The sequence below is a fragment of the Megalops cyprinoides genome, chromosome 4, assembly GCF_013368585.1.
Source record: "Megalops cyprinoides isolate fMegCyp1 chromosome 4, fMegCyp1.pri, whole genome shotgun sequence".
In the NCBI taxonomy this organism is placed as follows: domain Eukaryota; kingdom Metazoa; phylum Chordata; class Actinopteri; order Elopiformes; family Megalopidae; genus Megalops; species Megalops cyprinoides.
The window spans coordinates 13,680,393-13,692,399 of NC_050586.1; the positions used below are offsets into that span (position 1 = coordinate 13,680,393).

General features: G+C 45.2%; 1 protein-coding gene across 2 annotated transcripts in view; it reads right to left on the reverse strand.

The window, feature by feature from the left end:
• The window catches only part of unc5db (unc-5 netrin receptor Db), a 163,387-nt gene that overhangs the window by 34,301 nt on the left and 117,079 nt on the right, over positions 1–12,007 (reverse strand). Inside the window, exons 1-3 of one of the 2 annotated variants that reach the window (XM_036527214.1) lie at positions 9,599–9,676; positions 5,438–5,581; positions 4,994–5,097 (exon numbers count right to left, since the gene is read on the reverse strand). In XM_036527214.1, coding sequence (XP_036383107.1) covers positions 4,994–5,097; positions 5,438–5,581; positions 9,599–9,617 — 267 coding nt within the window. In that variant the 5' untranslated portion in view covers positions 9,618–9,676. Of the gene's footprint in view, positions 1–4,993; positions 5,098–5,437; positions 5,582–9,598; positions 9,677–12,007 lie in introns of those variants that run through there. The other variant, XM_036527213.1, reaches the window with a different exon arrangement.

A 12,007-nucleotide genomic window follows, 5' to 3' on the forward strand; every position in this document is an offset into this window, starting at 1 on the left:
CATGATTAAAACGGCCTGTCATTGGATGTTCACTGATCTGGTAATGCGATGGTGAGAGTGTTTCCTCTCTTTATGTATTTATTTTAATCTCAACTGGGAAATTTGGATGTTGAAAGCAGCAATTAACGGACGGCGCAATCAGCTCTCAGTGTTGCCGCGGTAGGCCTGCTCTGCATTCTAGGGCTGTCGCGGCGGGCAGCCGTAGGGTAATGATGAAAAGATTCACAGTGCGGGGAAAAAAAAAATTCAGGGACAGATACAAATTAGCCTGGTAAGTGTGTGGCAGAGGATGTGAGAAATGAATTTGCCTAATTGGCACATTTGTTTCAATTAGAACCCGGCCATCAGCGTCAGCCTTGACGGAGGGTTTTCACGCACAAATGAGGTCCTCTAATTTCATTACTGTAACATTTCAGCGCTATGAAGGTCGCTTCCCCTAACCATGTCTGCTATCAAGGTCTTACAGCCTCCTTCTGGGACCCCCATCAAAGGCGACGTAAAGGATCTCGAGACCCACCAGGCATGAAACACACACACATACATACACATACATACACATACACACAGACACAGACACACAAACACACACAAACACACACTAAACGATGGCATTGTGCAAGCAGAAAACTGCTAGGGACGTTTGACAGGTGTACATACAAGGTAACCATCTTTGTGAATGACAGTGCATGGATAATTTGCTCCATCAATTTACAGCATTTCTTTTGCCTGAAACTGTAAGCTCACAATTTTCAGCAGAGACGATAACGTTGTCTGAAAAGGGTTAGACACCGAGCATATAGTTTAATAAGGTTAAAGTCTTTTAATAGGGAAATTGGCTTGCCAGCCTCTATGCTCCTCCTTGCTCTATTGCTTTCATAATAGCCAAGGTTTTTTTTTTCCCCCAAATCAGAGTACTTCAGTGTAATGGTGAAGGACCAGGAACAAAATGCTGAGTCACAGCATCTCAGGGTGTCACCTTTGCATGATCTTTTGCTATTTTCCTTTGTTCCTCCTGCTTCTGTGACTTTTCATCCACCTGCAATCGGAGGCCAGCAGCGCCGAAACTCCACAGTGCCCTGGGCCCTGACACCGTGAGGGTCTGTGCAATGGGAGGGGTCTTAGATCGCTGTGCGCCTCATCAGCGTAATTGCAGGGATTAACCAGCTCTGACACAGATCCCCCGAGGACCGGGAGACACCGCCGTGCCCCTCCGAACACAGTGTCGAGACCCACTGCCAAGTGTAACGCTAATCCACCCAGAGGCTCCTGCACGCACACACGCACGCGCAGCTCGCACACCCGGACACATCAAAGACTCTGAACTCTGCATGCCTCCGTGCGTTCATATCTCGGTGAGCCCGATTCCTCTCTACATGCCAGGAGAGGGCTGGGGCTGGAACCCACCCCTCGTCCCCCCCCACACACCCACCACTAGGCCGGCGCTGTGTTATCCACTCCGGAGGTTAATGGGAAAAATATCAGAACACGATGCAGGTTGTGTCGCTGGACCGCCTCCCCGTTGCTTCCCAAATGCCACCTCTCCCCCCCTGAGCAACACAGCAGCCCATTACTATTCCACCCAGATCTGTCTTATCACAGAGAAATAAATAGAGGGAGCTCATCGTGCTGCCCGGCCTGGGGAATGTAATTGCTTGGCTTGATAATGAAGCTCATCATTCGCTCTCTTGGAGGCCTGCTCTGACCAGAGTAAAAAAAAATAACAGGGAGGGAAAGCAAGGGAAATACAAATAACCAAGGTATGAGGTGGGATGCTGGAAAAAGCCTGTGTCTGAGTGTAAGTACAGAATGCCACAATATACATGCAAATCCAGTGCAAGGACAGGGCTGTCACAGAAGAGGCATGATTACTGGTATTTATACTGTATATGAGTTTTAAGCAGAAGAGGCCTGACGCCTATGATTGTGGAGATGGCTAATGCTAATTGCAAGCTGTGGGAGTTATTGGGGATGCAGAATGCATTGCCTTGCCGTGGTGAAACTTTCTGAAACTCGTTATACAGTGAACGGAATATTCACTAATCAATTGCAATCATGTACAATACCGCATTACACTGACTGTCTGAAACAAACGCATAATTATAATTTGCATTCAATTCAAAAGAAATGAATGTGACAAGAAGGCAATTACAAGTGAAGTGTAATATCCAGTTTTGTTTTATCCAATGAAATTAACTTGGACTTTCATTAATGTCTCCGCTGTGTTTCACCTCAGTCGTGTCGGTTATTCCAAGGCAGTAATGGCTTTCAAGAAATGGCATTACAGAAAACCGCTCTTGAGTTTGACAGTGACGTTTCCGACGTGACATCAACCCTTGATCACCCTTTTTGCATGACCATAATTCCTCCAATAATATTTGTCAGTTAATAATTATATTTCCAGCACTTCAAATGACTTTGTATCACTGGACATGATGAATAATTACACCACACAAAGCAATTGCTGGTTAATGTTTGCCTAATGGTGCTAGGTTTTTTTTTTTCTTTTTTTAAGTTATTCAAAGCTTGTTAAATAGCGTTGGGAAAATTCTATTGCAGTAATAACAGCACAATCTTTACTTTGACTGCTGATTTTACACTTTCCTTTTAGCATATCCTATAATGGATTCTTGGATTTCCCTTTAGTTCAAAATATTTGCTAAACTATGCATTTATTCTCACTCAATTTTAACAGCGGAATATAAAATGAATGAGGATGTACATTAATGCTCTTTTTTTCAAGGATAAAATAAAAGAGATGCATGATATAAAATTGAGACATTAAATCTTGTTAATTTTATTCATTTTCTCCCCATTTCTTATCACTATAACAACATGATATATCAGAACATAAAAGGATCCTGACATAAAGTAGAACTGTGTAATATTACTGCAGTTTCAAAGAAGTTTTGAAACTTGTAAATTCATACCAATGACAATTGTTCAGCCAAGTTCTTTGGTGACGTTTTGCACTGGATGCATACATTATGAAAGGAGGAGGTGATTGAGGGAAAAAAAGAGTGAGTGACTTTTTACCCCAGTCCTAGCCTGTCTAGACACTGTCCTAGTTTACCTACATTGGTCATTCACTGTGCAAAATAGCTCCAGCCTAGTCTTCACACATCACCCAGGGGGCAACAGCTGCTGCTGTCTGTGACTCCCATCCCTCAGCACTGAGTGCCTGAGCAGTGGGGTGCAAGGACTTTCCTCAGGAAGACAGCTTGAGGAAAAGTCCTGAGGGGTCTTGACTCATGAGCAAGAGAAAACCGATGGCCTCAACTTTGACCCCTTTTGGTTATTGCCGAATGGTGTGGCAGCCCCGGTGCCCGCCCACACTGAAGTCCTCCCTGCCTGCCAACCTGGCAGCCGAATGTTCAACAGCGGGACAGAAAGACCCCTGTTGAGATGAAAGCCCTCAAGATGCGTTCTGCTCCAGGCAGCGTGACTAGGCGGGGGGGGGGGGGGGGGGGGGGCACCACGGATCTTTTAGCGCCAGTATCCCCCAATGTTTGAGCAGTGTGAAAGCTTCCGCGGGCTATCTCTTCCCCTCTCCGACAAACTTTGGCCAAATTTACTCTCTGCTTGGCACCAGTCAAAAAGCGCATCTTCACATGCATAAAATCCCACCACTTAGTTGCCTCGAGTTCTGTCATAGGTTCCCCTGACTCAGACAGACAGAAATAACACCGCAACACCTAAGCAACAGAGCAGGTGATTTGTGTGGATCTGATCTATGAGATCTCTCCCAGGATTTGCGAGGGGGAACAGACTGTCATGGTAGTATGTGTGCGTGTGCGTGTTTTCGTACTGACAGGAGCAAAAATATGCAAGGCGGTGAAATATTTTGCAAACATTTATTTTTAGTGCACTGCATGTTCTTTTAAAAGCAAATTCTGCAGAGAGTCACATGTATCTCAACTGTGTGGATTCACTCAGTGCAAGCAGAAGTTAATTATTTACACTGCAGCTTATGGAACTCATTGGCATCCTGACCATTTTTGGAAAGAACCACAGGAAACGTTGCGTGAGATGCGCCTGTCTGCGATTCTGTTTAAAGTGAGCTGATGAGGCAGACAGTGGTAACCACAGTTCCACATTCAATCCATGCTAATTCACTCCCAGAGGAAAAGCCGAGGCGCTCACAGTGTTTGGCGTAAGTCACTAAGAGTGGGCTCAACCCCGATGATGTACAATTGATCAAATCCCAGTTTAATCACTGACGGAGACTGCTTCAAACCAGAAACCCTCAAAGAAAGTTTACAGTGCTTCCACACCACCAGCTTATATTCTATGTGAGTGGGTAGAAAGCGTAAATCCTGGAGACTAGTTGAAATAAGGCCTGTAAAAGTTCAGCACACTCACGGCTGAAAGTTCAATATTTCATGCGGGAGGGATGCTGGCATCGACTGAGCTGTGGATGCCTGCCATGTGTTCTACATTATTTACTCTGTCTCTTTTGCTAGGCTCATTCGTGCTGACAAAGGACTTGAGGGGAATTCTTATCTTAAAGCTTTTTTTCATGGAATTTCCTAGTTTGATGCCCCACAGAGCACTCAAGGAGACCTTCCTAAATCAGCCTTCCATTTCAATGCTGAATCATTCATCGCACACAGATCGCCCACAGCGAAAACCCCCTAAAACCACACATGTACCACAGAAGTATAGCTTCTTACTAATTAACATTAGATGAGTGCTGTGAGTAGATACACCATGTTGACAGCATTCATGAGCCGTCCTTATGTAACCCTTATGTTAGCATGAGATGCTACACCACAGTATCAATGGCAAAACCTACAGTGGTGGATGTTGTTGAGAGAAAAATGATCTGAACAAGGCACTTATGAAAGAGGGAAACATGCCTTTCATTGAACCAGGGGAGTAAATCCACTGGTAGAAGGTTCTCTGACACTGACTGAAAAGTCAGCACTTTCCTCCACAGCCCATGGGCCTTTTCTTCCAGCTGGATATGTCAGTGGGGTAGGAGTGAGGGTCATACCTCTGCTACTGGAACTCCCTCTGGGGGACGGCAGTGCAGCACAATCATGCCCTTGATTGGCACTTCCTTCCCCTGGGGGTCCTGCTCAAAGTTCTTCCGTAGGTCTGTTCAGGGAGATAAGAAGCGGGTGTCACTCTGAGTAAAGTCCAGCCTGGCCCTTTGTCCCCATCCCTGACACAATGTGTCACTCACGTTGCCCTTGGCTTTGAACAAACTACCCGAGAAACCTATAACACAGGAATAAATTAGACTTTCTCATTATTTGCCAAAATGTGCTCCAATATTATGTACTGTGGTCAGCAGCTGTCTTTTAAGGTCACCCTTGTTTCACTCACATGAAGGTCTTAATGCTGACAGGCTTTTATGCTAACAGGAAGCACCTCTACACTATGCAGGAACCAGTGATCTCAGGGACACTTTTTGTGTGGCAGTGACATTACTTACATGCAATGCGGACGGTGGCCTTGCGGCTCTTGGAGGTGCCCAGGTGACTCCAGGCAACACACAGACACCAGTAGTCCTCTGGGCCATGGAAGTCCTCCACCTGCTGACGGGACACATTGATCATCACCTCACGGATCTTCAGGCCTGCCAACGGAAGGAGAATCAATTAGAAAAGGGTCACATTTCTCTCCCGCGGTCTTGAGAAAGCCACATGCAGCATGATGAAAATAAGGGATTAAGCACTGAACCATATTTCATTAGACATGTATGATTCAGCATTTTTTTCAGTGGACTTTCATGTGGCCTCTCATATCCAATCAATTGCAGGAAAAATATCAAAATTCTCACTTCATATCAGTCATTTCACATGTGGCTTGAATGAGAATGAGACTTCAGCTCATTTATTTGTAATGACACAAACAACGTGCATGGATACATGTAAGCAGCAGGGATTTTTTTCTGTACGATCAAATACCTTACTGCACATAATGCTGCCACAAACTTTTTAGTGACTATGTTTCCTCCAAACATTCCAACTCCTGCATAGATGGCAATGTTAAATTATTCAAAAGGTCTGCATAGTGTTGTGTTTCCTTACCGAATAACAAGCCACTCAAAAGGTCTTTTTCATGTCATGAAAACATGATGGGCTAAGCCCATCTGTCACTGAAAGGGAAGAATGGTTTGATCAATTATTCTGAATGCCAGGTCCACATAACTTTTCCTCATCCTGAAGCACTTCTCGTATTAGTCCACCACGACTTAAACTAAAACAATGGACTTCAGATAAGGGTCTGTCAGTCAAAAAGCTTTTGGAGAGGTATGGGAAAGAATTTTAAAGTAAAATAAGCAAAATAATGTGCATTTTATGCACACTTCTCTAAGCGTGTTTATATTACACAATAACAAATACAGCATTGATGTGCAAACTAAACCCTTAAATAGGCAACTGGTGCTATGAAGTAATAAAACTAAATATTAAAGGTATAAAGAGGTGGACATCAAATCAACTTTTCAAAGATTTTTCACCATTTTAGCTTGCCTGGAAGCAACATTGTAGGGGTCCAAGTCTGGAAGAACACTGTGTGGCTCAGACTAGAATCACCTCTAGGGAGACTCCCGATTCCATTTCCCAAAAAGCACTGAGGATATCAAAATGGGCGGACACAGCTGCATAAGCCAATTAACATGGGTGCCAGAAAAGACAGTCCCATATGACACAGGCTCCACTTCAGAGAAAATCTGTGGGTCGCAAAAAACATTTGGTCCTGCAAAACCCGACTCCTTTCTGCAGCCCTTGAAAAGTAAAAAGGAGGCCCTCGCCTCCGTATCTTCTTAGAGCAGGAGTGCAAACTCCATCTTAAAGTCTTAGCAGCTCTGTGGTATAGTTTTGGATTGGTAAAGCCTTCAATTTTTAATCTGAGTCATCGGCTTAAGACCTGTCATGTGTATTTTCTCCATCCGATTCTGAAACTCTGCTGCCTGCAGGCCTCACAAATACTGGATTAGAGAGAAGATGCAAGGCTCCAGGGATAGAATAAAGACCAATCTATTTAGTTTCATCAAACTCCACTCTGTTTTTTTTTTCATAAACTCAAATAAACACGCGCAAACCTGTCATGTTTTTTGGAAGTCAAACAGCAGACTGACTGTACAATATGAAAACCATTTCAGCGTGCAGGATAAGTAACCATTAATCCTGTCTGACTGAAAAGCAGCAGGCTACTGCACTTGGCTTATTGTTATTGCTCACTGGGAGAGATAAAAAGGGCAAATTCAAAGAGACATTTGCGTGCGGTGAAACTGGTGTTAACAACTGAACAAACTTCTCCTTTTTATATATATTGTTCCCAAAGGCCACTGGTGTCTCAGAGGAGAACAGGGATTGTAAGTAAAAATGTCTTTTTTTCTGTAAACAAGAAATATGATGGTCCTAGTTCTCTGGGGCAGACAATGGAACTGAACAGTTACACAGAAATATATAAAGCGCCAGTGAAGCAAATGTTTCATGGTGACATGGGAGGGGTGGTACAATGCTGCTCCGACAATTCATAATTTCCCTTCAGAGATGTGGCAGTGACTGCACCTGGGGGGGAAGAGGTAGGGGAAGAAAATCATGACTAATGACTGCATATAATCCCCCAAAAGAATCCCTGAGTAATATGCTAATGAAAAAGGGCCCTATTCTCCCCGCTGAAAGGCGCTTTTCCTTGAGGACGAACTGTCGACGACAGGTGGTGCGCCGGAGAGGCAGACCAGAGTGTCGGTGCTTTGTCATCCGTCATCCCTGTTTATTCAAAAGCAGAGCGGCATTGACAGCCCTTATTAAACTAAACCTCTTGATTTCTTCCCTTCCCAGCCCTGTCTCTTTTTTTATGTGCTGTGCCAAGGCACTTGACAGAGCCTTCCAAAGGGCTGAAATACCCAGAGGAGGAACAAGCGGCTATCTGCTAAAAACAGAATTAAAAAGGGGGTCAGGCCTCTCTGAGCCAAGTGGGAGGAGCTCCGTGATGCTAATCTGATCTCCCCAGCGGCATTCGCCTGTTGTTTTGCAGCGGCTTGGCTCGCTGGCTTGGATGGCGTGCGGACCATGAGGAACAGGCTTGTGCCGATGAGAGCAGCCTCCTGATCCGTTAACAAACGGATGTTCCGGTGGCAGTTTATGCCAACGATTACCAAATGTAATTCTTGGCAGACCCCTGGAAGCCCAAGATGGGGGAACTATTATCACAACTGTATTGCAGTATTTGCATTTTACATCTCTTTGTAAACATGCTTATGGAACTCAAATAATGAGAATGTGGGATTTTTAGAGCAAAAAAGGGAAATTCCTGTAGCACCACAAGTTCAGAAAGCTAACTAAATAACACTCCTGTGTTCACATATGATATATTCTTTTCATATGTGTCCACGTATCAGCATTTCCCCCAAAGCAAAATTGTTGCCACTGAAAGCACAGAACATAGATGCTCAAAGCCACTCTCACTGTGACATGATGTGTTGATTGGCTGGTGCATCATGTTTACTGTGTTTCCACCTTACACATTCCTTATGTGTTGTTCTGTCATGAAATTCATCATTTTGTGAGCGTGGTTGAATGTGATGAGGCTGGAACAAAAGAAACGGCATGTCTTTTTCAGCTCCTGCCTCTAGGGCCGAAGCTGTGGCTTGAAGGTTGGTAGATCATATTCCATCGCTGTTTCCTAATTCGCGGTACAGCACTGTGGTTCCCCCGTGGAGAAGCAGCGGGGAGGGGGGGGGGGGCAACGCTACAAAAATGGCTTTGCAGTCTACACATCTCTACAGTGCAGGGTGTGCACTGGGCAGACCCCTTTCTGGCGCACTGGCTCGTGACCTGGCTGACACACCAAACTCTCTGAGGAGCTTCCCCACTTCTCTTTAACACAGCTTCCCGTGCGCACCGGGCCCCTTGTCAGACTTCTCCCAGCCTTCCCTAGAACGCTGCTGACAAGCACCTGTGGTTTTTATTTTTTTTTCTATTCCTTCCTGTCTGATCCTTGCTTTTCCTAGAGGAGGCAGGGGCTTCCAAACAGTGATTATGCTTAGATCCACTTGTTCTTATTATGTGTCTTCCCTCCCACAAATGAAGAAGGAACAGAACATTCAAAAGCCTGGTTTTACCCTGTCTGAAGTGGCAAGTAAATGCCTGTTCTTTTCAGGCTATTTGAACGGGAGATTTCAATGCTTCTGCATGCCTTTAAACTAGCTGCACCTTTATCTCCCAAGGACCACATTCTGTAGGAGAGCCATCTTAAACGTGAGCTTAAATGTGAAGATGAAGACAGGGTTAAGGGTTCAAACCTTCCCTGCAGAACACAACACTTTGCTCTAAGCGAAGAAGAAAAAAAAAACAGTGTTGGTACATTAATGTCACACTCTATTAAGCTCTCGTTTCCTCTGCCCCAACCCCCTAAGGTGGAGCTCTCACGCAATATGAAAAGAAATCATAACGATTATCATAAAAGGCACCCAAAGTAGTGATTGCTATTAAACACAACAACTTGAGCATTTAAAATGTTAATTCAAAATACACTCAGAAATAAGATACCCTTCCCGTGCATGAACACACACATGCACGCAGGCACACACACACACACACACACACACACACACACACTTACACGCAGAAACGTTTCTTACCTCGATATAATGATTCCATTATGGTGTGTTTTCCTGCCTTTGGGAACGTTATACGATCACACACTTTTTATTTTTTAGTGCACAGAGATCAATGCAAATCAGACTGTTATCAGCAGCCTCCATTAGGCTATACGCCCACTGATAAACCATGTAATTGGAAGCCCGTTGTGGGGAGGGAGCGAACATTTCTCCTTAAAACAAAATGACATCCGTGATAATGGTTCCAAAAACCAAAACCTAATGCTTTCAAAGGTCTGAGACAGAATCGAGAAAAGCGATCGCTGGCTCGTTTGTGTCCTTGATAGGCTTGTTAAAGGAGGGATTGGGAAACGGGACACACTGTAATTTTTGAGAGCCTGGGCATCTCCGGTGTTAATTCCGCTCCTGATTGCAGCTTGAGTCTCACTGCTGGCTAAGGCTCAATAGAGCTTTAAGATTTGATTATCCTTCCCAACTTTAGGGGAGCGTGGAGGTGTTCTTCTGCACTTAAAGCAAACAATTAAAGAAGGGCAGAACACTGGAGAGCAGATATGGTCAGCTGGCTTTTTCCTGATACTGTTATCGGTCTTGTTGTAAGTTTCTTTAGAAAGCACTTCTGATGTATTAATGAACAAGTCTTTCTCAGTTGGCCCACAAGTAACTAAACAGCACACATCAGATATATAATGACTGCAATTCTATATCAAGCACCTACAACAAGAATTTGGCCAACAACCGTCTTTACCAACCTCTCACTTCAGCTCTTCCGCCACACACTGTAGCATCTCTAGGTGATGACTGGATGTCATTTCCAGTGTGTGTTGTACTGAAGTGACTAGCAGGACCCAATGGCAGGTCGTCCAGGTATTATGCTAAATGAGCTGGTCAGCTGAGCTGGCAGCTGACACAAAACTCACTCTGCTCTTACCCCACGTCTGGATCAAACGCCTGGGGCTCTCAAGGGGCTGAAAACGCATTTACAGGGTGAGCACCGGGAACAGATGTCAACAGCGTGTCAGACACCGGCACAGACAGATGTCAAAGCCATCCCTGTCGCGACCCGTTTGATCTCCAGCGCCGTGCCGGATTGCGCCGCCTGAGCCCTCCTTGGCCTGAGGCTCCGCTGATGTGAACCGAGGGTGTGATGGATTCTGAGTGGCGAAGAGATGCCGAATGTCGGCGAAAAGCGCTAACACAGAAAACAGCTTCACGGCCCCACAGGGAAGAGCTCAGTCAATCCTGACTGGTCTGGCCTCCAGAGAGGTGGTGCAGAGAATACAGATACAGAATGGAATATGATCAAAGATACCCTTTGTTTGGAGTGGCACGGAAAATATTACAATCAGTCCTTAAGATAGGAAGTCATCAAGACACACTCCAACAGACGGCCCGCTTCCCCATCATGCGGTACAAGAACCAGATCGCAGAAGAATTCAAAAAAGAATAAAATACAATCCCACGTATAAGAGAGTACTATTGTCTGTGTGCCTGGTTCAATTTAAAAACTGCTTTACAGAGACACCTTCAAGCCGGGTATACATCATATCTTGCTGTAACAGCCATTAAAGAGTGGTTAAAAAAAAAAGCAATGCTGCGGCATTGGAGGAGCTGGATGGATGAGTGCGAGAGGACGACAGATTCACCGAAGGGGAGCCGGTGTCACTGCCTGTTTGTCACGCGCGTGCGGCCCTACTCTGCCCACACCTCCCGAGCCTCCCAGCAGGTGAGGGGAGCGGAGGCTGTTTATCTGCAGCGGTCAGAACTCCGCTCCCCTGCAGTGTCGGGGCTGTCTGCATCTGCCAATCTCCCTCTGTCTCTAATCTACATGGAGAGCGCGAGGGCCCTGCCTGCCCATCTGCAAGCTGCTCACAGACGATAGCATTCACCACATCAAAAAACGCAACACCGGGTCAAAGATCTCTCCCGATACCTGAGCCGCGCATCTTGATGCCGGAGATCTTGAAATTACGTCTGCAAACCCACAGGGCTACTGATCCACAGTTAGTCAGCCTTTTTTTTGCAGACCAGGTCCCAGTGTAGTGGCAAAATTGCTAAATAAAAAAAATAATAAAACACATTTCACATTTCAAAAACCTGTACTATCAGTATTTGAGTATTTGAACTACCCTGTGTAAAACACCATTGCTTCACGTTGCTGTTCCTTTCAAACGAGACCTTGCTAAACGGATTCTCCTTTGTGTTCTGTCCGTTGCGGAGCCTCACTCTGAAGAACAGGTGTCCTCGTCCTCTGAGATTAGAGATTAGAGCAACATTACAAATTACATATCAAATGGGGCTCTTAAAACAGACAAAGAGGAGACACATTCTCCCTTAGATTTGGGCATTAAGTGTGAATGGATCTGCATAAGCACAGTGGGGAGCACCAAGAGTACTGGCACGCTTATCGTACAGCGCACGTCTCCCGGTGGC